Source organism: Sitophilus oryzae, unplaced genomic scaffold (assembly GCF_002938485.1).
Source record: "Sitophilus oryzae breed Bouriz unplaced genomic scaffold, Soryzae_2.0 scaffold_172_pilon_pilon, whole genome shotgun sequence".
Taxonomy (NCBI): domain Eukaryota; kingdom Metazoa; phylum Arthropoda; class Insecta; order Coleoptera; family Curculionidae; genus Sitophilus; species Sitophilus oryzae.
The window spans coordinates 7153553-7176774 of record NW_022146424.1 but is presented as its reverse complement, the minus strand read 5'-3'; the positions used below and the strand labels follow the sequence as shown (position 1 = coordinate 7176774).

Genomic DNA, 23222 nt, shown 5'->3' with positions numbered 1-23222 from the left:
GAGAAGAGTACGGGCCAAGTAAATTACAGGTCTCTATTTAATTATTATTATCTTATCAAGACATATTTAGAGCTAGACCTCGCCAAAATTATCATCGATTATCATTCCTCAGCCGACTTTGACGCCGTATTTTTTCGATCGTATTTCTGAGTCTTTCAAGTAAAAAGTTCTTCTATTATTTTTCATGCCTTATTGTCTACAAACGATTACACATTACACAAGTAACTAATTTTTGATGCCTCCATTTTATGATTCTAAATAATCTCACTGTAATTCAAGTCTTTCTAGATTTCAACACACTGCATAAAACCAATGATAAAATATTACAAAATATAACATAAAATCAACTCAAAAAAGCCCAACAAAGCCCTCAAAAATTCAAATCAAATAAAACGGTAAACAAAACTAATAAACATAGCGGCTATGATGAGCTATGATTTTTAAGTAACAGTATCTACAAGTTATTGTTTAAAAAAGTTAATTTCTAGACTTCTATAACGGTTCCTTTTTTACTAATAATTAATAATACTTCATTTTAATTTACACTGTTTGTCTTTTGTATTTAAGGTAGTCCAGCGGTAAACAAGTGTTGTTATGATCACAAGAATCACTACCCAAAAGAACCTTCATTCTTTTGCTGCTGTTACTCCTGCCCTGGGCCAAGGTCAACCTCCATTTTAGCAACACTGGGAATTTGCTGTTTGGTTTTAGCGTATACGATCATCGGAGCATTTACATTCATGGCTTTAGAAGGTAGTTTTATTCCTTTCTTTTCCAGCTGTAAATCCTTCCAATGTAAATCTTTGTTTATTTATCCTTTAGGTGACCTTTATCAAGACACAGCTGTTGCCGCGTCCAAAGCCAACCCTCAAAGTGACAACAACGCTATCGGGGCGCTGAGGGCAGAGACTGTGAGTAGACTTTGGAGCATAACTGAAGACTTGAATATTTTGTATAAAGAAAACTGGACCAAGCTTGCAGCGGAGGAAGTGTTAGTGTTTCAGGACGCTCTGTTCAAAGCTCTGAGAAATAGTGATAGTGGTTACAGTGCTAACGTGGGGACTATGTCGTACTATCAGCAAAATCTACACAAATGGAGCTTTAGTTCGAGCTTCTTGTATTCGCTGACGCTGATTACTACAATCGGTAAGTTTAAATTCGTTTTTAAGTTGTCTAAATAAGTAAATAAATTCTTGTTCAATATTAAAGCATTTTGGTTGTACCAGTAGTAGTTACTGATTGAACTTAAAAAACAAATATGGGCCAAGGGAAAGCGCTGTAAATTATTTTTAAGTTGGGAAATTGAATACTATGTGGCCTAACAACACAAAATCAATAATACCAATCCTCTCTTAAGTTTTTATAACCAAATTGTGTTAATATAAGCACTGTATTCGTCAACCAATTACGCACTGTTTTATTCTAAAACATTTTCGTTTCTTAACAAACATAAAATTTTAGAAAAGGTTAATAATTTTGAAATGTGAATTCTAATATGTATCTGTATGATCCGACTTTATTCAACTTGGTCTCGAAAAAATTCTCTTTTTGTTCCACCCATGCAGCTATAGACTCATAATATATACTATCATGTTGACTTTGTCAATGGTTACTAGATAGCAGTGTTATTATATGTTTTTCATTTTGTTTAAAAATAAGTGTCTTATACGTGTTTAAAATGGCCATTACTTGAATTAGACTTGTTTGAACAGTTGTTTAAACCTGTTCGGCATGTAGGTGTTTTTTTCATAAAAAAAATAAGAAAATCTCTCTCGTTCAACTTCTTTTCAAACGTTGTAAATCTATTTTTAAATGAATAAAAAGCAATACCTTGTGAGTAATTATATCGTGCAACAATGTCGATTTTGATACTTAATGTCAGTTTAATACCATATTTTTGTACTTTTGAGCTTAAACCGGATTTTTTTGTATTGTCAATCACGTCACTGAAAATATAGTATATTGTTTTATTAGGTATAAAGATGATACGTATTGTGGCGATACTGAACGTTCAACGTTAGAGGTGATCCACAAAAAGTACATTTATATTCCAAATAGAACATGACATTTTTTTCAAACGTCAGAAATAATTTTTAAACAATTTCAAACCTCCATTTCAAACATCAAAAATAATATAAAAAGTAATACCTTGTAAGTAATTATATCGAGAAACTATAGTTACTCTTGTTGAATTTGACACTTTATGTCAGTTTAATAATATATTTTCGTACTTTTGTGCTTAGGTATAAAAGTGCTTAACTTTTATACCTAGGCGTTAAAATGACTTTTATATTATACTGCCAATAACGTCGCAAAAATTAACACTTTTGTGATGTTTAAAAAGACATTTTTTTTAACCCTGTTAGATAGCGTTGATCCGGAAATAGTATGATCTGAATAACAATTTTTTTTGTAGTTGTAAAGAGCACTAAACAGTGAATTTTACTTAAAAATGAACATATTTTAAACACAACTTAATATAATTAATGAGAATTCTACAGAAAATCTATAATTTAATATACTTCTAATATCCACGCAATACATTTAAAAAAATATATCTTTATTATAAATACATCTTTGAAACAATACATAAGTCGGTTTTTAAGTCGACAAAAGTGCAAAACTATACCACCACTAGTCGTTTAGAATATTTAAATAAACATAAATTCTAATCTTCCACATCCTTATAGCCGATTATCTTGTTTATTTCTATTAAATTTGTTATTTTATCAGGGTTAATCCAGAATCGAACTAGGAACTGCAGGTTTTATGTGGTTTTGAGCTTGCATCTATAAAAGCAAATTGCTACCACCAGAAGATTACTTCAACATTAAGTAGATTATTCGAAGTTAAAAAGGAGGTTAACGATGAAGTTTCCCGGCAATTCTGATCAAAATTTAAAATCGATAGTTGAAGAGTTTTCAGTAAGCTTGTTTTTGAAACTAGCTACTTAATTTTGCCTATATAGAAACTTGTAAACTGATATTTATTTTATGTTTTAATATGTCCAGTAAAGAATTGATTTAATTTGATACTTTAGTTATTTTGTTAAAAATTAATAAAGTAAATAAATTTATAGAGAGTATTTTTGAATATAATTTAAAAAGAAAACAATAATTAAACATTAATATCCCATTAAAATTATTGTTAGCCACTTCGGACCCACGAGACCAAGCGTTTCATCAATTCAAGCCTGAAACAACCATCTCGTGTTAGCAATTTCCTGCTACAACTTGTCGCAACACCTCTTCTCCCATTCATTCGACCCTTCAGCTGTCACATCCCGGTCATTCGTCTTTGTAGTGTGCCTCGGGGGATCCCGCGCCATTACTGTATAACGCCCCTGAGGGCTGCAGGTCGTAACAGGCAGATATTATGTGCAGCTGCGTGGCGGCCATACTTGCAGTACCACTGATTAATGTCTGGTGGAAATTTATTGTCACGTGGCGATGAACTGATGCTGCACGAGAAGAATTTATAGGCCGCTATTTTAATAGTAATAATGGGCTGGGAGCATTGTTTATATGTTATAAGGTATGTAAAAGTTGGTCGTAACGGAAAATCTATACCGAGTGACGCTGGGTGATTGAAAACATAGGAAATCCCATGCATATTTTGAACTGTCCAAATGTTGGCTACCCTATTAATTTTACAGCGAAGACGTAAATAGTTTTTTAAAGGTCTGCGTATGTTGAAAACACATGCTAAAGCCAATAAAAACTAGCCAATGCTAAATGAGGTCGCTCAGCTAAGTAGATTTGAGTAAACCAGTCTAGTTCAAATACTTTGTTCAGATAAAGTCAAATAGCGACGGTCGACGGACTCCGCAACGAAATGTCCAAAGGAAACAAACCTTTAGTTAAATCAAGAAAAATATTTGATTTTCCTCGGTCGTAAGTCTTGAGAAATTTTTAGTATCTTAGACTGTTAGAAGATACTCTTTCCAGGTTACGGATGGACTCTTTATGGTTCTTAAATTCAGCTTTAAGTTGGTTTCCACTTAAGAAGCAGAACGGTTATGGTCCAGTTCGCTCCTTTTCTAGCTAGATAGTTTGCCTTTTCATTACCTGGTCATTTTAGGTACACATATAATTCTTTGACCTATTAACAGGATGTTTTCAACCATTCATTTAAGAAATAGATGGAAATTAAAAGTTAAAAAAAGAATAACTGAACCAAATTTATAGAAAATATAAAAATTATCCTTATTAATGCCTGTTTTCTTATTATTCAAAGCGTGTATATTAATTATTCCGAACAAGCATTAGGAGCATTGTATACATTCTTTTTAACAGCGAATGTATTTACGTAGAAAATTCCCCGGTCAAAAGTCTCGAAGCAAGTTAACCGTATAAATCCTCACTCCTGCACGCTTTCGACGTGTTAAACTTGTTTAGTTTGTTAAAAGTTTAAGCTCCATTGAAGATAATCTTTTTAAATTGCTTTTTGTATCGGAGAACCGGCTATGCGGAAAGACCGATTAGAAAGAGGTGAATTTATTTGGCGTTGCCCTTTTTTGGCATGAACGGGAAAAATGTGTAACGTTGGTTACATGGTTGGTTAGTGACGAAAGAAATTAGATAATTGAAAGAATTTTCTGATAGAATTCGACCGGAATTTGTTACGGTTCGCTTGGCAAAATATAGAAAATAACTATTGTTACATTTAATAAAGAACGGTGAATCACACACTAGCAGATTATGAACATTATGTATAGAAAAGAACATAGAAAATAGATACGAAATATATTTATCAAATAGGAAAATCATACACATATTAAATGAAATATATTATATACTATAATAATTAAAATAAGGCCTTTTGGTTCATAAATTTGGTGGCAGCGGTGGGATTCAAGCTTAAAAAAAATAAAGATATTTAATTTTTCCCAAAAAAAGGGGATATCCTAATCAGTGTTTACTACTTTTTAAAAAATTATCAATAAAATATTAATTAACAACATAAAGGTGTGATAAAAACTTGAAAGGTAATAAAATCGTACTTTTATGAGAGTTCTGTGCATCTTAATTCTCATATGCTATTTGGATATCTCAATAACTGTGACATCGTGATAAAAGCAAGATTTCAATGTGTTTATATACTAAGAGAAAACTACAAACATTGCACAATGGCTGTGATATTTCTGACTTTATGATTGCTACTGCTTTTTGGATCCCTTAGGATCAGCTGCCGTTGACAATACCGGTAAAAATGTTGAGACTGTCGAAGTAATTCGTAAGAAACCGTAAACAACAATAAACTAGGAGCGGACGTGACTCTCAGCCTATCTGAGAGAAGAAAAGTACGAACAAAGTTCTCGTCCCGTTAAAACCTAACAATGATGAAGCGTCGAGCTTAATAACTCCCAATTTTCCAAAGTCTCTGACCAAGTTTCGGATTGGAATCGGTCGGTGGTGCTTCTGGCAAAGAACCGACCCAACTTTATTTCCAAACTAATAAAGTACACGTCGAGAAAAATGATATCGGTTCGAACGCTCCTATTCGAACAACTTTTAATGGTTCGTTCGGCGCTCAAAACCCTCGTCTTTTGATTAGGAGATTTTCGAAAATTTAAACAGAAGTTTGTGAGATAAAAAAGTTCAGATTATATTTAGCGAATCCGAATGGATTAAGTAAATACACTGAACGTCACGAACGAACGACGCCTTAAAATATTCATGTATATTAAAATTTATAATATTTTTTTTCTATTCGACTGATTTTTATGACCTTTAAAGCAATAAATTCCCATCCGCAAGTACGCAAATAAGCAAGTTCCTATCTTCCAATATACAAGGTAAAACAAAGCGTTTTTATTTTGGCGAAAGTTTAAAACACACTGTGAAATGGTTTAACAAAATAAGGAAGTTAAAAACCACTTTATCATCAAGGTACCTCTTCTCCAGAGTTTGTTTTTTGATTCATCTCAATAGCTTCTTTTTTGTTATACTCGTAGACAGATATTCGCTTTTGAAGAATATTAAAACGATTTACAGCAATTTTAGGAATAAAAGGATGTTTTTTGTCGTAATAAGCACACCTATGAAATAGTGTATATTGTTTTTGTAGTGTTAGTGTCATTGATCAACATATTATTATTGATGGTTGGCAACTAGAGTAACTGCAGAGATGGTTTTAGGTCCACAAGTTGTATCGGCTATTGCGTCTTTAATTGAACATGGTAGAGTTAGAGCTATTTATTAATTCAACTGGTATAATAAGTGCAAAGGCTGGCCTAGGAACATTTGCACTAGTATACATATTAAATCTAATATTTTTACTATCGCATAACTTAGATAATATCAAAATCGAATGATTAAATTACAGCAGTAATTAAAAAATAGTATGACACAAATAAAATAATGTACGTCACTGATTGTTCTAAGACCCTCTTTGATATAAGGAAAAGACACCTAATATTTTCTCCTTGTAGAAATAGATACTCTCAACTTTATATTTTTAGAAAAACCTAAGAATGGAAAATTCATTATGCCACTGGGTTGTGCATAAAAAGTGCCTTAAGAATGTTTTAACCGAATTTTTTTATTCGCAAAATAAAAAAAAATATGGACAATGTTGAAAATGGTTAAAAATTCCAACAGAGTCTGTAGGTATATTGGTTTACAGTAAAAATATCGAAAGTGGTATATGCCATTAAACATGTCTCACAAGTCGAGCCCTTGATTTCTATGTCAGTTTTGCTCTATCCAGACAGAAATAGGTTTTCTCCCTTAAAATCAATCCAAAAGTGATTGAAATTGGTATTGTACACTTTGGATGAAACAAAAAATGGAGGTGACCTACACTTTAGATAATACCTTCAAGATCATAATTAAAAATGTCAAAAGGAAATAACATTTTTTAGTTTTGTAAAATAAATATACTTTTTTCTCCTCTAAAACTTCTCCGCATTTCAAATCCAAAACAGTATAATATTAACCAATCAGAAAATACAATTATAATAAAAATTGTCATTTTAGAACATAATAACAGTTCAAAATACAAGACATAAAAATACACAAACTTTTTCTAACATTTTAAATGAGATTTTTATCCAATTAACTAGCTCGAGGCGATTCGTAAACCTTCGCAATAATGAAATATCTTCTGTATTGTGCCGTCTACTGCAAAACTTTAAAGTTTTCTAACTTGTCCTGTTTAGTTTCCAGTTTTGGTGTTATTTTGCAACACCCCAGATCCGATATAAATCTCCAACGATAAAAGAGCAAAAAAATCTTGACTCGGAAAAATAAAAGTTTTTAGACTAACCGCTTTATCCTTATTGACAAGTTTCTGAGTTTGGTCAATTGAACTCTTAAGTCTACTCGACGATGTCCTCGTTGTCAAGATGTTTAGACTACTATGACCTTATATAAAAATAATTAATTTTTGTTCAAACATCACTAAAGTATTAATTTTTGCGACGTGATTGGTAATATAAAAAAGTCAAATGCATAAAAGTAAAGTACTTTTACGCCCAAGCATAAAAGTACGAAAAATACCATATCGAAAATATATTATTAAACTGACATAAAGTGTCAAATTCAACGAGCGTAACCTTAGTTTCTTCATATACAGTACCGGCCAAAAGTAGAGAAACTTTTTAAATTTATTTGCTGCCGTTTTACAAGAACGAAAATGTTTATAAAGCATATATATTTATACATAGGATAACTGTCTCTTAAAAATACACACAAGATTTTTTTGGAAAAAGCCTCTATTAACTAATTTCTCTGAGAACAAAAATGAAGAAACTGGTATTTTTTATACATTTGTAGTCGCTAGTCTCAATATTTAGTTGCATAGCCTTTACTTTTGATGACTGCTTGGCACCTTTTGTGCATAGACTCAATCAAGTTCTTTATTACGTCCCCGGATATTTCATTCCAGGCTTGTAATAGGGCAGCGAACAAAACATCTGTATTTTTAAATTTGTCCCTATTTTTACGCCTAACATCGACTTCTAGTTGATCCCATTGGTTCTCTATAGGGTTCAGGTCGGGGCTTTGAGCTGGCGATTTGATCACTTCAACTTGTTCCTCGGTTAAAAATTCCTTAATAAGTTTGGCAGTGTGTTTCGGATGATTATGGTGCATAAATTTCCAGGTTAATGGGAGAGAGGATTCAGCATAAGGTACCATTGTTTCTTGCAAAATATTTAAATACATATATCGATCCATAATTCCATTTATTTGAACAAGGGGCCCGACCCCATGACCAGAAAAACAACCCCAGACTAGAACGTTCCCACCTCCTTCCAAGTGTTTTATGGTGGGTATGGTGTACTTGGGATTGAATCTCTCATTGGCAGGACGTCTCACCCACCTAATACCATCCAACCCAAATATATTGTACTTGCTTTCGTCCGACCAGACTACATTTTTTCACTGCTTGTAGGTCCAATTTGCATGTTCCAATGCAAATTGTAGCTGGGCCTGCCTATTTTTCTTAGAAATAATAAACGGCTTTCGGGCAGATGTTCTGGCATTTAGTTGTGCCTGTTTCAGACGCGCCGTTTAATGGACCTAACAGATATTGAAATAAAGGGATATTCGTTCCTTATATCCTCCGCAATGCAAAACGGATTTCTAAGTGAATATCTTCTTCTTATTTTATCTGTCGCCAAAGTTGTTTTTTTTTGGGTCTTCCGGGCTTGGGTATACTGGCAGTTGTCCCACGATTTCTATACAAATTAATCTGTTTGCATACAACACTTTTATGAAAATTAAAGTGTCTAGCAATATCAATTTGTTTAATTCCCGAATGATACTTCTCAATTGTGATTTTTTTTTATTTGATCTGACAAATTTATCTCGCGCGGCATATTTTTAACGCACTGTGAACCCAATACCACGATCTAGACGCTTTAACAAGAGAATATCTCACAGAATGTTAAGAAGAAGATAAGGTTTCTCCACTTATGTCCGCTGGAATTTGTAAATAATTTTTGTCTGCAAATTTATTCACAAAATAAGCAGTTTTTATATGGCTATACAAAGCAGATGAAATGCGAAATATTTTCCTGATATCCTATTCTGCAGAGAGTAAACTGTATTTTGACATAGTAAAAATATTAAAAGTTTCTCCACTTTTGGCCGGTACTGTATATAAATTACATACAAGGTATGACTTTTAAATCTTTCTATATTATTTAGAATATTTGAAATTATTTAAAAAATTATTTATGGCGTTTGAAAAAAAATGTTCTATTCGAGCAAAAATGACTTTTTGTGCCTCGGCTGTATGTCAGACTTACAGCCTCGCCACACAAAGTGGAATTTTTACTCCACTCTTAGACTAAGTAGTGACTTTATGTCACTCTTAGTTAAGTTAAAAGTTGAAGTCAATACGTCAGATTCAACTATTAGGTATTATTACAAAATAAATCAATCAAGTCCTTGTACACAGTTAATTAGTTAGAGTCTGAAACAAACTTACCAATTATGTTTATGTCCAGACAATGTTTGCTTTCATAAAACTGGCAATTTTCTCAATGACAACAAAACCCATAATAACAAGTTTTTTGTAGTAGGCTCTGATAATGAGCTTTTACAGTACTGGATTATAAGAAAATAGAACTAGAAAAAAACTTATGATAGTTACATTTTTGTTGGCTATAATTTTTTAATGATCTTGTACAAATATTTAATTAAAAAAATGTTTAGGGGTAGTGTTTGAATTTAAACGGCTTAAAATTTTTTTGAGAAGACGATTTTATTTCTTGATTGTCAATAATTTAATATAATAAGTTCTTCGGATCCCATTTTTATATGATTTCTTATAAACATATGCGGAATCACCGCTGAAATGTTTTAGACTACTTAGGAACGCCCTGTATACTTTTTCACTCGATGTTCAGAGCCGTGTATAGAAAATTGTTTATTAATATTTACAAGGTCCGATCCATTTTCTAATCGTAGCATCTATTACGACCGTTTGTACGATCAAAGAACAACCGGAACAAAAGCGTAGCGCATTGCTTCGACGAACCCCACAGAAAATAGAGAAAAACGGTAGAGCGGAGCGGCTCCGGCAGAATTTAAAGTACACTACAAAGAGGCATTAGAAATTCTACCGCAAAGGTTTCTGCCGGAAGTTTAAGATTCTTCTATTAGAGCACTAAACACGCAGCTGTAACCCCAAAGACACCCAACATTGCTTTACGCTCTAGGAAAAACCGTTTAGTGGAAGAAACAGAACTAAGAATTATTTTGTTTGAAAATATAACAAGAAATTTCCCAGATTTCTAGAAAGCACATAAGTTTCTTACAATTTTTCTACATTTTTATACAGTGTAAATATTTTCAGGGCTGGTAGATCTCGATAAAAGAAACATATTCTCTCTTTACCATTTTTCAAATAGTCCAAAATAACTTTAAAGTTATTAAAGTTTGAAATTAAAAAAATAATTTATTTTTAAAAAAATTTGAGAGCCAACGGATTTTTTTCTGTATTTGCATCCCTTATAGTGCCGTAACCATAGAGGAAAGCCGTAACCACGATAATATCAGAAATTAAGAAATTATGCCGCTGGAAAATTTGCGGTTAACAGCCAGTTTTCTAAAGTATACTAGAAAATGTAAAAGAAAATGCGCTATTCTCAACATTATTTTTTGCGAGAAAAAAACTCATAGACTTGTTACTGGGGTCGAAATACACCACCCCTAAAAATATTTGCAGTTTTTTAATTCTCACCCAGTATCTATACCGGGTGCGTCTTAAAAATGGCTAACCAGACACTCAAAACAGATTTGGTATATCAGTATATGACATAATAATTGCTGGACGTATTCATTTGTTTTTTGTCACTTCCTGTGTCACCGGAAATGACTACAAATTTTGATTTTTAAATGACACCCTCGGTATTTTTTTACTTTATTCGATAGAAAATGACACTCTGAATAGAATGACATATCATAGGTCAACTTTTGACATTTTCGCATATGGTTTATTTTAAATAATAATAAATTTTAAATAATAAATATAAATTGTAACATGGCGGTTTATAACGACAATTTGACTCGAAATACCAAGTGTGTGGTACCAAATTATTCGTAAAGAGTGATTTTTCCAAATATGCTAATAGACCGAGAGCTGGCTACATAAAAAATCATTATCATCGTTACATGGCTAACTTTTTGTGTGAAGTATCCTTTTGTGTAGCCATTATGAAATAGTCATGTCTGCCAGCGCGATCCCGGGGCTTAAAGCGGGGGCGGCCAATCGAAAGGGTGAAATTTTGACACTAAAAATATTATAAGGTACACGAGTTATAATTGCCAAATAGCTTTTATTTATTATTAGGAAACGTGTAAAATTGTTGACAGACATTTTTCTCGTGGCTAAAATGCCGGCAGACAACGCGAAAGAGGCATAGAATTTTGACAAAAGAAAATCATCGCATTGTTAATTAATTTAAAAAGCCGTATGTGCAAAAGGGCAGACAAAAAAATCGTTATTGAAATAATAAAAAAATATATTTATAACATAATCGTATATTATATGATTTATCTATACTTAAATGGATGAGGCGGCCAGCGTTCCCTGAATAAAGCACTAGAGTAATATCGCGCTTTTGATAACTGTCTGCAGCTGATTGAGCCACGATCTTTTTGTCTGTCCTTTTGCATAAGGCTTTTAAAATAAATAAATATGACATTTCACCAATCGGCATGCAAATATGCCATAATTTTTTTCATTTTTCAAATTTAATTTTTTAATTTTGAAAAATGATTTTGAATTTCTAAAATTTTAGCGACTAGAAAAATGTTTGCCAACAATTTTCCACGTTTCTTGATAATAAATAGAAGCTATTTTCGCAATTATAACTCATGTATCTTATAATATTTTGTGTCAAAATTTCACCCTTTCGATTGGCCGCCCCCGCTTTAAGCCCCGGGATCCCGCTGGCAGACATGACTATTTCATAATGGCTACACAAAGGGATACTTCACACAAAAAATTAGCCATGTAACGATGATAAGGTTTTTTATGTAGCCAGCTCTTAGACTATAACTTGTTCCATTTTAAAAAATTGAGATATGATTAAAAATACGATCTAGGTATCTTAGGAGTGTCATTTTCTATCAAATAAAGTAAAAATATACTGAGGGTGCCATTTAAAAATCAAGCATTTAGGGAGTAGTAGGCATTTCCGGTGGAACAGGAAGTGACCGAAAACAATTGAATACGTCAATTTATGTCATATCCTAACATTCCAAATCTGTTTTTTTTATCTGAAAAAATAAAAAAAGGGGTATAGGGGTAACCCACTTTTGAGACGCACTCGGTATACCGAGTTATCGATAGTTACTGTGTTATCAAATTATCGATATATTGAGTTATTGATAGTTATCGGTAATTATCGACATATCGATAAATGTTGTGCTTATTTTAAAATGTTTATGTAAAATATATCTATATGTAAATTGCGTTAACGTATCGATGGTAAAATTCATTATCGCCCATCCCTAATTTCAACTCATCGGTTTAAAATCGAACAAAGGAAGGACAAAAGCAAGAAAAAATATATTCTTACATTTGCATAAATTGCTGTTTCCATTTAGCTCTCGAATATTTAATTTCTGTTGAGAAAAAAATGCGAAAAAATCGGAAATTGGACGAGAAATCGCCAGCGTAAAGCACCCATGCAGGATATCGATAGTAGTTTTGTTTTTAATTCGATTGCTCGGACATCCGAGCCAACGGACCAGAGTTATCTATGCCGCCGGTAATTTCAGCTTTTGTGCGACGAATAAATGGATTATCGGCCACTGTTATCCGATTTTATGAGTGGACTTATTTTACGAAACGTACCATTAAACAATTGTATAAAAAGGATGCTGGATCCTGTAATGGTATGTATTTACATTTAAGTTTAAATTTATTTTAAAATGGCCCTCGTATCCAGCTGTTATTTTGTAAACTATATTACAGTTTTTACAACCCATAAACTAAATATGCTACAGAGAAATTTGATCTAGATCTTTCAGTTCCTGAAATACAGGGCAAATTTGAAAATTTTGCATTTTTTGACCCCCTTCGTGTCTCGGTTATCTTATACAGGGTTCGGCAATAGTGTGTCGGGCATCTGTAGCTCCTAGAATAAAAACCTGAGAATTTTGTTTAGTGCAAACCTAAAGTCAGGGTGTCCCAGGCTAAGCGTGCATTAGAAGTTTCTAGAAAAGTACAATATCTAGATCGGAGATTTTTTGCACATCGAGATCTATCGATTAAAAATATTTTCAATATGGCGGCACTTCCGGAAATACCGGAAGTTGATAGCAACTTTTTTATTTTAAATGGGTGCCATTTTTTATTACGTACTTAAATTCTCTGTAAAATTTTATGAATTTTGATATTAAACACTCTATACCCAACATTAACAGTTTTTGAGAAAAAAAAATATTTAACATTTTTGAACGAAAAAAATACTTGTCAAAAATTTGTGTATAGCCTAAACATCAAAATTAGTGATTACCACAGCCACTCTGTCATAAAGAGAAGACATGTGGCTATCTATTTCAAAAGAAAAATTAAATTGTTCGAATGTCATATAATAATGACCGCAGTTGTCAGGGAATTGAACGATTAAAAAATTATCAAAAATCATTTTTTTCAAATGGAAACCCACTTTTTTTATTTTACTAGTGAAAAGGCTTTTCAATTCGTTACTTTTTGACTGAATTGTAACAGTCAAGTTTCCTCGCAACGACCTCTGTGTGCTAGCTCATAAATTATCGCAAATAACTATTATTTTAGCATCATGTTTACTATAATTTTATTGTTAAATATTATTTTATTTAAATTTTACAATTATGCAACCCGATATACACCGCGCTATAGATACACAATATTGTCACTGGACCAGGCACACCAGCAGTAGTAGGCTTTTTGTCCATCTCTCTATATCTTTGACCATCACTTTTGTCCGTCACTTGTCACTGTCAGATCAAATCAGATGTTTTTGGATTTATTTGTTTTGGTTATTGAAATTTTATAATTATCAGATAAAATTTCGTAGTTAAATTGGTTATTTTTGATGTGGATCGCAGTGTGCAATTCGTTCTTTTAATTGTGGAATTTCTGAGTTTAGTTCGTTCATTGACCGGATATGGAATATGGCTGAGGAGAAAACATCATTTTTTATTTATGCCTTTTTGTGAGTTGGACTAATCAAGATATATAGTTCTCTATCTATATCCTGGAGGGAGATTCCCGGTTGAAATCTGATTTTGTGAAGGAAATCGAATCCTTGCATCACTTCTTGTGTACTCCCCGACCGAGAATATCGTCGTGAAGAACTGGCTGCCGTTTCGTGAAGCATTCCCTGTTGGCGAATAGCAGGTCTTTGTAAAGAAGGATTAAGGCTTCCGAAACACCTTTGGTCAGAGACGTGGTTGGATTTTGATGATTTTTATGGACCGCCGACCAATTTCCGTAAGGGATTAAATAGCCAAATTTTTCCGACCGATATCCCGATTCCACGTGCCTAAGAAGTCCCCGAACAGTTCCAAGGTATGCTATAATTCTTCTGCCTATTCTAAGTCAATGCTCAACTGATTTTTGTTCATATTATTGTCTGGTTTTCGACTTTTCCACGCCCACGTGGTGTAGAAAGATTAGTTGAGTGTTATCTTTCTTAAGTCTTATTTGGTTGTTCGTAATTGTAGAGCAAGAAGACCGATCCAGACCGTATAGCACAGAACAGTCCAGAATTCCATCCGTTCCTGTTGCCCGTGTGTAGAGTTACCCGTTGGACATCATAAACCCTCGTTGAGGTAAATTTCAGATTTAATTAGTCCTTCTTTATTACCTTCATTAACTCCTACACGTTGTGCTAGTCCTTGTTCTATAATTGAGGCTCTTTTCTAAGACAACCAATGTTATTTAGGGTTTTTTTATGTTCACCTTTTGAAGTCCTACACCTGGCCGGCATCCGTACGTCTGCTAACATCCGTGGGCTCCAGTGACAGTACACCGAGCTGCTGTACCTTGCTGTAGCCACCCCATAGCTATACACTGTAGCTAGCTCACCCGGAGGAAGTTTCAAGTAATTTCAAGACTGTAGAGTAAGATCGTTTAGATATTAGTATAATTTTAGACTTGATTTATGGGTATAAACCACCCTGATTGTATTTAGTATTAAGTTAGATAAGGGGGTTTGACGTCATAGGTTTAGTTATTGCATTTAATTTAAAATTCCATTTTCTTTTCCAACCTTTCGATTTAAATAATTTCTTAACATATTACATTTTACATTTCATTCGTTTTTTATATATATTTAACTTTTTAATATTTTAATAAATTGCTTAAATATTTTTAGTAGTATCATTTACAGTCTAGTCTCATAGTTAAGTTAGAGTTACTTAAGTTTAGCGAGTTATAGCATATTTGAAGTTCATGGTAGTTGCACTCAACAGTTCGAGATTAGTGTTGAAGTCTACTTAATAGTTACATCTTTATTGCCGAGTTCATAGAGTATAATCTCGTGGCGCCCTTTTATTAATATCTTTGAACCCCGACCCCCGGCTGTTAAAATTAAAAAGCTAGTGGCCTCTATGCAACTCATTCAGATTAAGTAAACTTTGTGTTTTATTGAACTTCAAATTAGAAAGGGCGTGGCAATACATGTTCCTATACCTAAAATAAATTGTTTTTAAGTTATTTAAGATTTAGTTTTAAAGCGTATATTTTTCTGGATTTTAACCAGTAGCTTAATTATGACTTTAAACGTCAAGTGATGCAAAACAATAGATCTGGCCATGTTATATTGTGAGACTTTGTTCAAAAAGCAGTATTTTATCGATCATCATTTCCAAGCCAACTTTGCACTGTTTTTTTTCGATCATACGGTTTGGTTTGGTATATTATTAATAATATCAACTATTACATATCACTAAAGAGCGAAAATACGAGATATATTTTTATAAATACACCTTTTAAACTCTTAAGGCAGGCAGTATTTATAATAGAGAAAATTCAAATAATTCGTTTTTTGATAGATTGAAGTAAATTGGCTGACAATTTGACACTTACTATCAAAGGAATCTAGATAAAATCAAGGAAAATATACGTTTTCAAACTAAATCTTAAATAACTTAAAAACGATTTATTTTAGGTATAGTGAAATAAAAAAAAGTGGGTTTCCATTTGAAAAAAATGATCAATTCAATGACAGCTAACGTCAATACTATATATGACATTCGAACAATTTAATTTTTGAAATAGATAGCCAAATGTCTTCTCTTTATATCACAGTGACTGTGGTAATCACTAAATTTGACTTTTAGGCTATACAAATTTTTTTGACAGGTAGTTTTTTTCCTCTAAAATTTTTAAATATTGGAGAAACCCCATAAAACACACGAAAATGGTGCACCCTTGTCTTTAAAAGGAACGTTTACCAAATTTACCAAACGGGGAATTATGTTTTACCAAAATGCTAATAATTATGTTGATTGCCATATTTAGTTTATTATATTTTAAATATATTTTCGATTATTTTATAAAGTTAATTAAATTTAGTTATAAACTTATTCAACTACCCATATTACAGTTCGCCTAAAAACATTTATTTTATATATGTATAAATAAAATTGTATTCAAATGATATGCATATAATTCGAGTTTGGTTATTAAAAGTATTATATTCAAATCTCGTTAATTTTAGTAGGTCATTTATTGCTATTTTCGGAAATATTTTACTAAATTGTATATAACATTATGATTAATAAGTATATCTATGGAATTAACTTTATATCGGATTAGCTGGGTATTTTGTCATTTAGATATGCAGAAAGTTGAATACAAATTATACAAAGTCCCATACAACAACCGTATAAAAAAAGAAAAAAAGGAAAATGTGGTATACAACAATCGTGGTATAGGTGAAGAAAAATTCCACCAATAGTAAAAATAACGAAAAAAATTGACGCCGTGAGGCACGTATAGCCGCCCATACTAAAATATGTTAATAAAAAGTTGGTAGGCAATTCTTTTAGTTTCAAAGTAAAAATGCCCAAAATTCGGATGCGGGAAAACTGAACTTAAACGTTTTGATATTTTGACGTAACCAATTTACCTCTTTTTGTTTCCTAACCTACTACTATAATCTTTAGACTATATAATCCTAAGCGACAGCCTAACATAATTTGTTCTCTTAATATCTCCGGTTAGAGACAAGATAGAAAGTTGCGGTTTGCTCTGATATTTTGGAAATTTTGTGCTCTATTTAAAATGTTCAAAAAGAAATATAGCCTCCGATTTAAATTTTTAATGCAAAAGCGCAATATCTGTTATGATGTCAAACAGCGCCCTCTAGCTACCACGAAAAAAATTATAGAAACAAAATCTATACTGAATATGATTAAGGAAGAAAAGCTCTTTTAAACGAGCCATAGTTTGTTTAAATCGGTTAACCTAAACCAGAGTTATCCTTATTTTAATAAAAGCAAGTTTAACCTTCCCCCACCACTTTATTTTATGAGTTAGAGCAAAACACTCTATATCAAAAAAATTACAAATTGCTCGATGATTACAATAGTAATATTTAAAATATCTGTTCACCTGCATATTTTTGAGAGAAACCCTGTTTTCTGATTGACTACCAATTGACCCTCTAGAATTTTTTTCCCAAAGTTATATACCATAAGTAGTTTCTGAGATACAGCCGGCGTCCATTCTTAGTTGGCCACCCGGTACATCCATCAGGAGTGGACTATTAATTGAAGAAGTACGAAATCATATTACGATTTCCAGACGAAATTTTATAAAAAATAAAACCACTTAGTAAAAAAACTTATCGGATTAATGAGTGACACAAGTTTAATTAAAATGCCTGCAAATATTTATATTAATCGATAACGAAATATTTCTAAATATAAAAAATAAGTATATTCCAAGCAGCACATCCTTGCTCTACTTCCTAAGCATAACGTTGCAGGAATAATCTTGTAGGTACACGGTTTGAAATTTTCAAAGAAAAAGAGGCAATCTTCTCGGAACGACAGTAAACATAAAATGTGTCACCTCTTTTGCATTTATATGCGAAATACCTAGATGGCCTGTCGTTCTTGAGCAATATCAGAGGCTACACAAGAAGTCACCTCACAGATAAAAAGATGAAGTTAAATTTTCTAGCGACTCTCGCTCAATATAGAATTTTTCTGTTAAGATCTGGTTTGTATATATTGGGTACCTTTATTTTGTATTGTAATATTTATCCTGTAGTATAACATACCCAGGATTGGTTAACAAAGTTGAAGAGGTAAAATTTTCCGTATAAATAAATAAAGAAACCTACGTTGTGTTAAAAAGTTTTTTTTGACATAAACTGTGATGCACTCGACAGAAGCAATATTCGGGAAATTTGAGAAGAACAGGTTATGGAAATCACACGCTAAATTTTTAAATAGCTCTACTTATTTTATGGCCTGGAATTCACAAGTAAAAGAGCACGGCAGAGAAAATCTTGAATACTATTCCCAAGAATCAAACTGTGCTGTTCTGAACTTTAATAAAAGGGAAATAATAATATAGAACCTGTCCTGATACAAAGGTTTGTAGGATCCTACATTCAAAATATGCCACATTTATACCATTCAAAACTGAAAAGTTTTTGTTAGTTAGCAAGTCGCCGCCCTTATGTACTAAAGGCTCTGGTTTCAAGGTTTGAAGCTAAAGTTGGATGTTTCGGTCTAGTGCAAATATCTTCAGATTATATGTATTGTTTTTAGTTGTCCTTTTACGAGCTAAGATATTCTCCCATGCAAGGTAGGAAAATATTAGTACACTCAACAAGACCCTTATTGTCATACTGAACCAAAAACATCGGCACGAATAAACAGCAAACGATTGTATTTAGATTAATTTTAAACTGAAATTAGTTACATAAATAGAATTCATTAAATACATATTATACAGTATGTCCCCGGATTGTCTTTAGAAGAGGAAAAACTTTTTTATTACTGACATTTTAAAATGTTGTGCTTCTTTAACTTTCTATATGACTAAAATTCAATTAATAGCAACATATGCTGTAATTAACACTAGTTGAATAATGCGAAAATATTTACTTTACCTTTAAGAACATTCTATGTCACAATAAACCCCCCCCCAACATATTATACAAAATAACATCAATGTGTCTCGAACGATATAGTCTAAAAGCGATTCTACGATCGAAATAAAGGTAAATTTGATTAAGGTTTATCATACTTAAACTTTACCATTTTTGAAATATTTTCAATTTTATGAAATTGCAGTAAAAATTTTAAGGCTTCATTTCTCCAACGGTATCAAAGTTTTTAATACTAAATATTTACTGAAGTTTATTTATTGATCAGATATTGTATTGCAATAATAAACAAAATACTGCCTTATACAGTGTCTAAAAATTTATAATAAATAATTACTAGCTTTAAACGGTAATAACTTCTTTAATTTAAATAGAACACCCTGTATATTTTACGATAATCAGATGCACAATTTAATTGTCTATCAAATTGTATTAAACCATTCGTTATCTATCTCTTCAAGTTATTGTAGAAAATGCATTTTCTTATAATTTATACCTCATTGAAAACTATACCAATGGAATATTGACATTTTAGATTATTTTTAAAGATGTAAAAAAATTTCAAAGAATACAGATACTAATATTGTCGATATAGTTTTTTTTCGCTTATTTCATTAAAAAATAAAAAAACTGATTAAATATTTTTTGTTAAAGAGGACCAATTAATATGATCCCAGTATTCAAATTCATTAACTGACTGTTTACGTTGATTAATAATAATTGCCCCAAATACTAAAAAATTAAATTTTGTATGTGTATTAGACAGTGTGGTAAAAAGTAATACCTTATAAATTTTATTTCATTTTTTGACGAATGCTTATTTATAAAAACAGAAGCGTTCATTTTCATAACTTATTACTAAATTGATTTCTGAGTCAAATCCACATTTATCTAGAATAATTTATTAATAAAAACAATTAAGGTTTTAATATAAATTAACTAATTTTTGAACTTAAGTAATGGTGGTAAATTTAATTGGTATACTCTTTTACAAAGATTTAAATAGATTTTTTTTGTAGACAAATGGGCTTGCAATATTATTATTTTTACCACCTGTACATTTGGTAGAAATATTGCATTAAAAAAATCTAAAATGTCAATATTTCATGGGTATAGTGATAAATGAGGTCTAAATTATAATAAAATGGATTTTCTATGAAAACTTAAAGAGATAGTTAAAAAATGGTATAATACAATTTGATAGACAATTAAATTGTGCATCTGATTCACCTAAAATATACAGGGTGTTTCATTCAAATTAAACAAGTTATTGCCATTTAAATCTAATAATTATTTAATATAAATTTTTGGACACTCTGTACTATGTATCAGGTAGTATAATTTTTATTATTGCAACACAATATCTCACCAATAAATAGTCTTCAGTAAATATTTAGTATTAAAAACTTTGATGCCCTTGGAGAAATGAAGCATTAAAATTTTTACTGCAATTTCATAAAATTGAAAATATTTCAAAAACGGTAAGGATTAAGTGTGATAAATCTTAATCAAATTTACCTTTATTTCAATCGTAGAATCTAAAAATAGAATAATATAATCTTGTAAAAATATTTTTAAATTGTAGCTCTAATAATCCTTCAACGAACACAAAACTTACAATTTGTAAAAATCTAACGGTTTAGCTACAATACTCCGTGTCGTATGTGGTGAACAACCCTGTATACAGAGTGTCTTAAAACTGACTGTTTTGAATTTAAAGAAATATGTTTAATTTTAAAGAGGCGATTCATCTCAATCAATATATATACATACCTACCTATTATCTGTCTTTAGTTTTAGACTTTCTCGGTTTGCATCAAATTGACGATATTTTCATAAATTCACGAATTAATTAATTGTGAAACATACAGAAATGTTTGCTGTCTACTGAGACGATCTTTCAATTAGCTAATTTGACAGATTACCTCAAAGTCGAAATTCCTCGATGGGTTTAATTCGTTCCATTTATTTGTCACTGGAGAGCCGAACTCGAATAAGGGCAAAACCGTCATGGCACAAACTTAATCCCCAAACTTCTTCTTTCCAATCCGACGTGCAACGAGTCGCTGCATCAACCAACTTTCGCAGCAAAACTCTAAACTCCAACTGCAACGTAACGCTCTAATGGCATTAATAAATAATTGACAAAATTGGCAATGACATTAAAGAGTAACAGGAATTAGAAGGATGCGAACATTCGTCGTTCGCAAAGTACAGGCATCGCCCTAACTAATTTATAGGACTACTAAGCGCTCGAAAAAAAAATTGGAGCTAAGTCTTTAAATTATTTTGAGTGAAAAAAATCTTTGGAGAATATCATTTTATTTTGTTTATAATTTATAAGTCTCTTTTCTATTTCCTTAACTCGATTCTCTCGCTCGTTTTATTTTCGTATTTCTCTTGCATCTCTCTAGTCTTTTTCGGAAACAAGATATAACCATCTTATCCGATAGTCAAGCAGCTTTAAGAGCGATCAACTCAGTAACTATCAATTCAAAGTTATTAAAGAATGCCTAGAGAAGCTGAACAAATTAAAGGCAAAGAAAATAAAGTCTTCCAACTCTGTCTACCAGTAACCATGTACGTCCGTACCTGAAATGGGAATCCTTCAACGGTCTAAGACACTTCTCTAGACGAAGAAATTTCTTAGGACGACCGAGAAATACCAATGATTTCATAATTTTTTAATAAAACCCTGCATTTGCTTTTGGTCCTAGTCAACAGACCCGTAATGTCACTGTCATTGAAAAATAATATTAGGTATTATTTTCTGTTGCGCAGTTACTCTAGCAGAGATGTCTTTAAATCCAGAAGTTGTATCCGCTATAGTTTAGCTTTAATTGAAGATAAACTAACCAGATTAGCCACCACACAGCCCTGATCTAAATCATATTTCGCATGCCAAATTTTCTTGTGTGTGTTTGCTTTTTCCTTTCATTTAATCGGTATCTCCATTTTATCAGAATAAAAATTACGAAAAAATGTTAGTGTCTTCTTCAAAAGCGAATATCTCCAACAAAAATAAAGCTATTGAGATGAACCAAAAAACAAACTGTTGAAAAAAGATGTACCAAGATGTTAAAATGATTTCTGAATTCATTGCTGTGTTAACGTATTCCACTAGGTATTCAAACTTTCACCAAAATATCTATATTTTGTTTTCCCTCGTATAATTGACAGGTGGGAACTTTGATTTTTAATTTAGAAAGAAATACTAAAAGTCAAATAATTTATCTATAAATTACTTAAAAATCATTAAAATCGGCCGACCAAAACAAAATATATTAAACTTAAAAATATGTGCCCGTTTTTCGTGCCGGTGAGTGTATCTAAAAATTGTTAAGAATATGGTAATACAATGGAATATACAGGGTCCGGCAATAGTGCGTCGGAAATAAAAAAGTTAAGAATGTTGTTTAAGTGCAAACCTAAAGTATGTATTAGGATATATTTCAGAAAAATATTTTAGCTTCTACAGGATGGCTCAAAAAAGTGTGAGTGGATGGGGATGATTTTTTTTAAATTGAACACTCTGTATGTTATTAAATTTTTGGCTTCCTTTTTGATCACTTTACATAATACTAAGATATAATTAAATATGTTTTGATAGTTTCAAAGATATTAATAAATATCTAAAAAAAACATTTCTCAAAAATTACCAGAAATGTCCTGAAATCAAAACTATATTAGGTATTTATTGTAGCGGGTCTGTCCTTACTTTACTAAAAATATCGTAATCTTAAACCATACGGGGTGTTCAAAATTCTATGTCAAACCTAAAATATAAAATAGTTTTTCTTCGTTTTTTTTTATAGAACGCCCTGTATATTATTTCTTTGGTAGATAGAGAATTAAAAAATGAACACTTTTTGTATTTAAAGTACTTCAAAACTTTTAACGATTTTGCGGATATTCGCGGTATTATATTACATATGGGGCTTTCAACAGTAATTTTTTATCAAAGTCACCCAGTGATTTTTGTCTGGCATTTTACCCATGAAAGAGCCATATGTAATAAAGCTGCGAATATTTGTGAAACCGCTGAAAATTTTACAATACTTTAAATACAGAAAATGTTCATTTTTTAATTCTCCATCTAACAAAGAAAAAATGTACATATTTTTATTTTTTTTTTTAAAGGTTA

At 31.6% G+C, this 23222-nt stretch overlaps 1 protein-coding gene across 1 annotated transcript in view; it reads left to right on the top strand.

The window, feature by feature from the left end:
• Positions 1-23222, top strand: part of LOC115881539 (TWiK family of potassium channels protein 7-like) — a 165094-nt gene that overhangs the window by 16137 nt on the left and 125735 nt on the right. The window contains exons 2-3 of the mRNA XM_030899075.1: positions 568-753; positions 823-1146. Coding sequence (XP_030754935.1) covers positions 568-753; positions 823-1146 — 510 coding nt within the window. The remainder of the gene's footprint in view (positions 1-567; positions 754-822; positions 1147-23222) is intronic.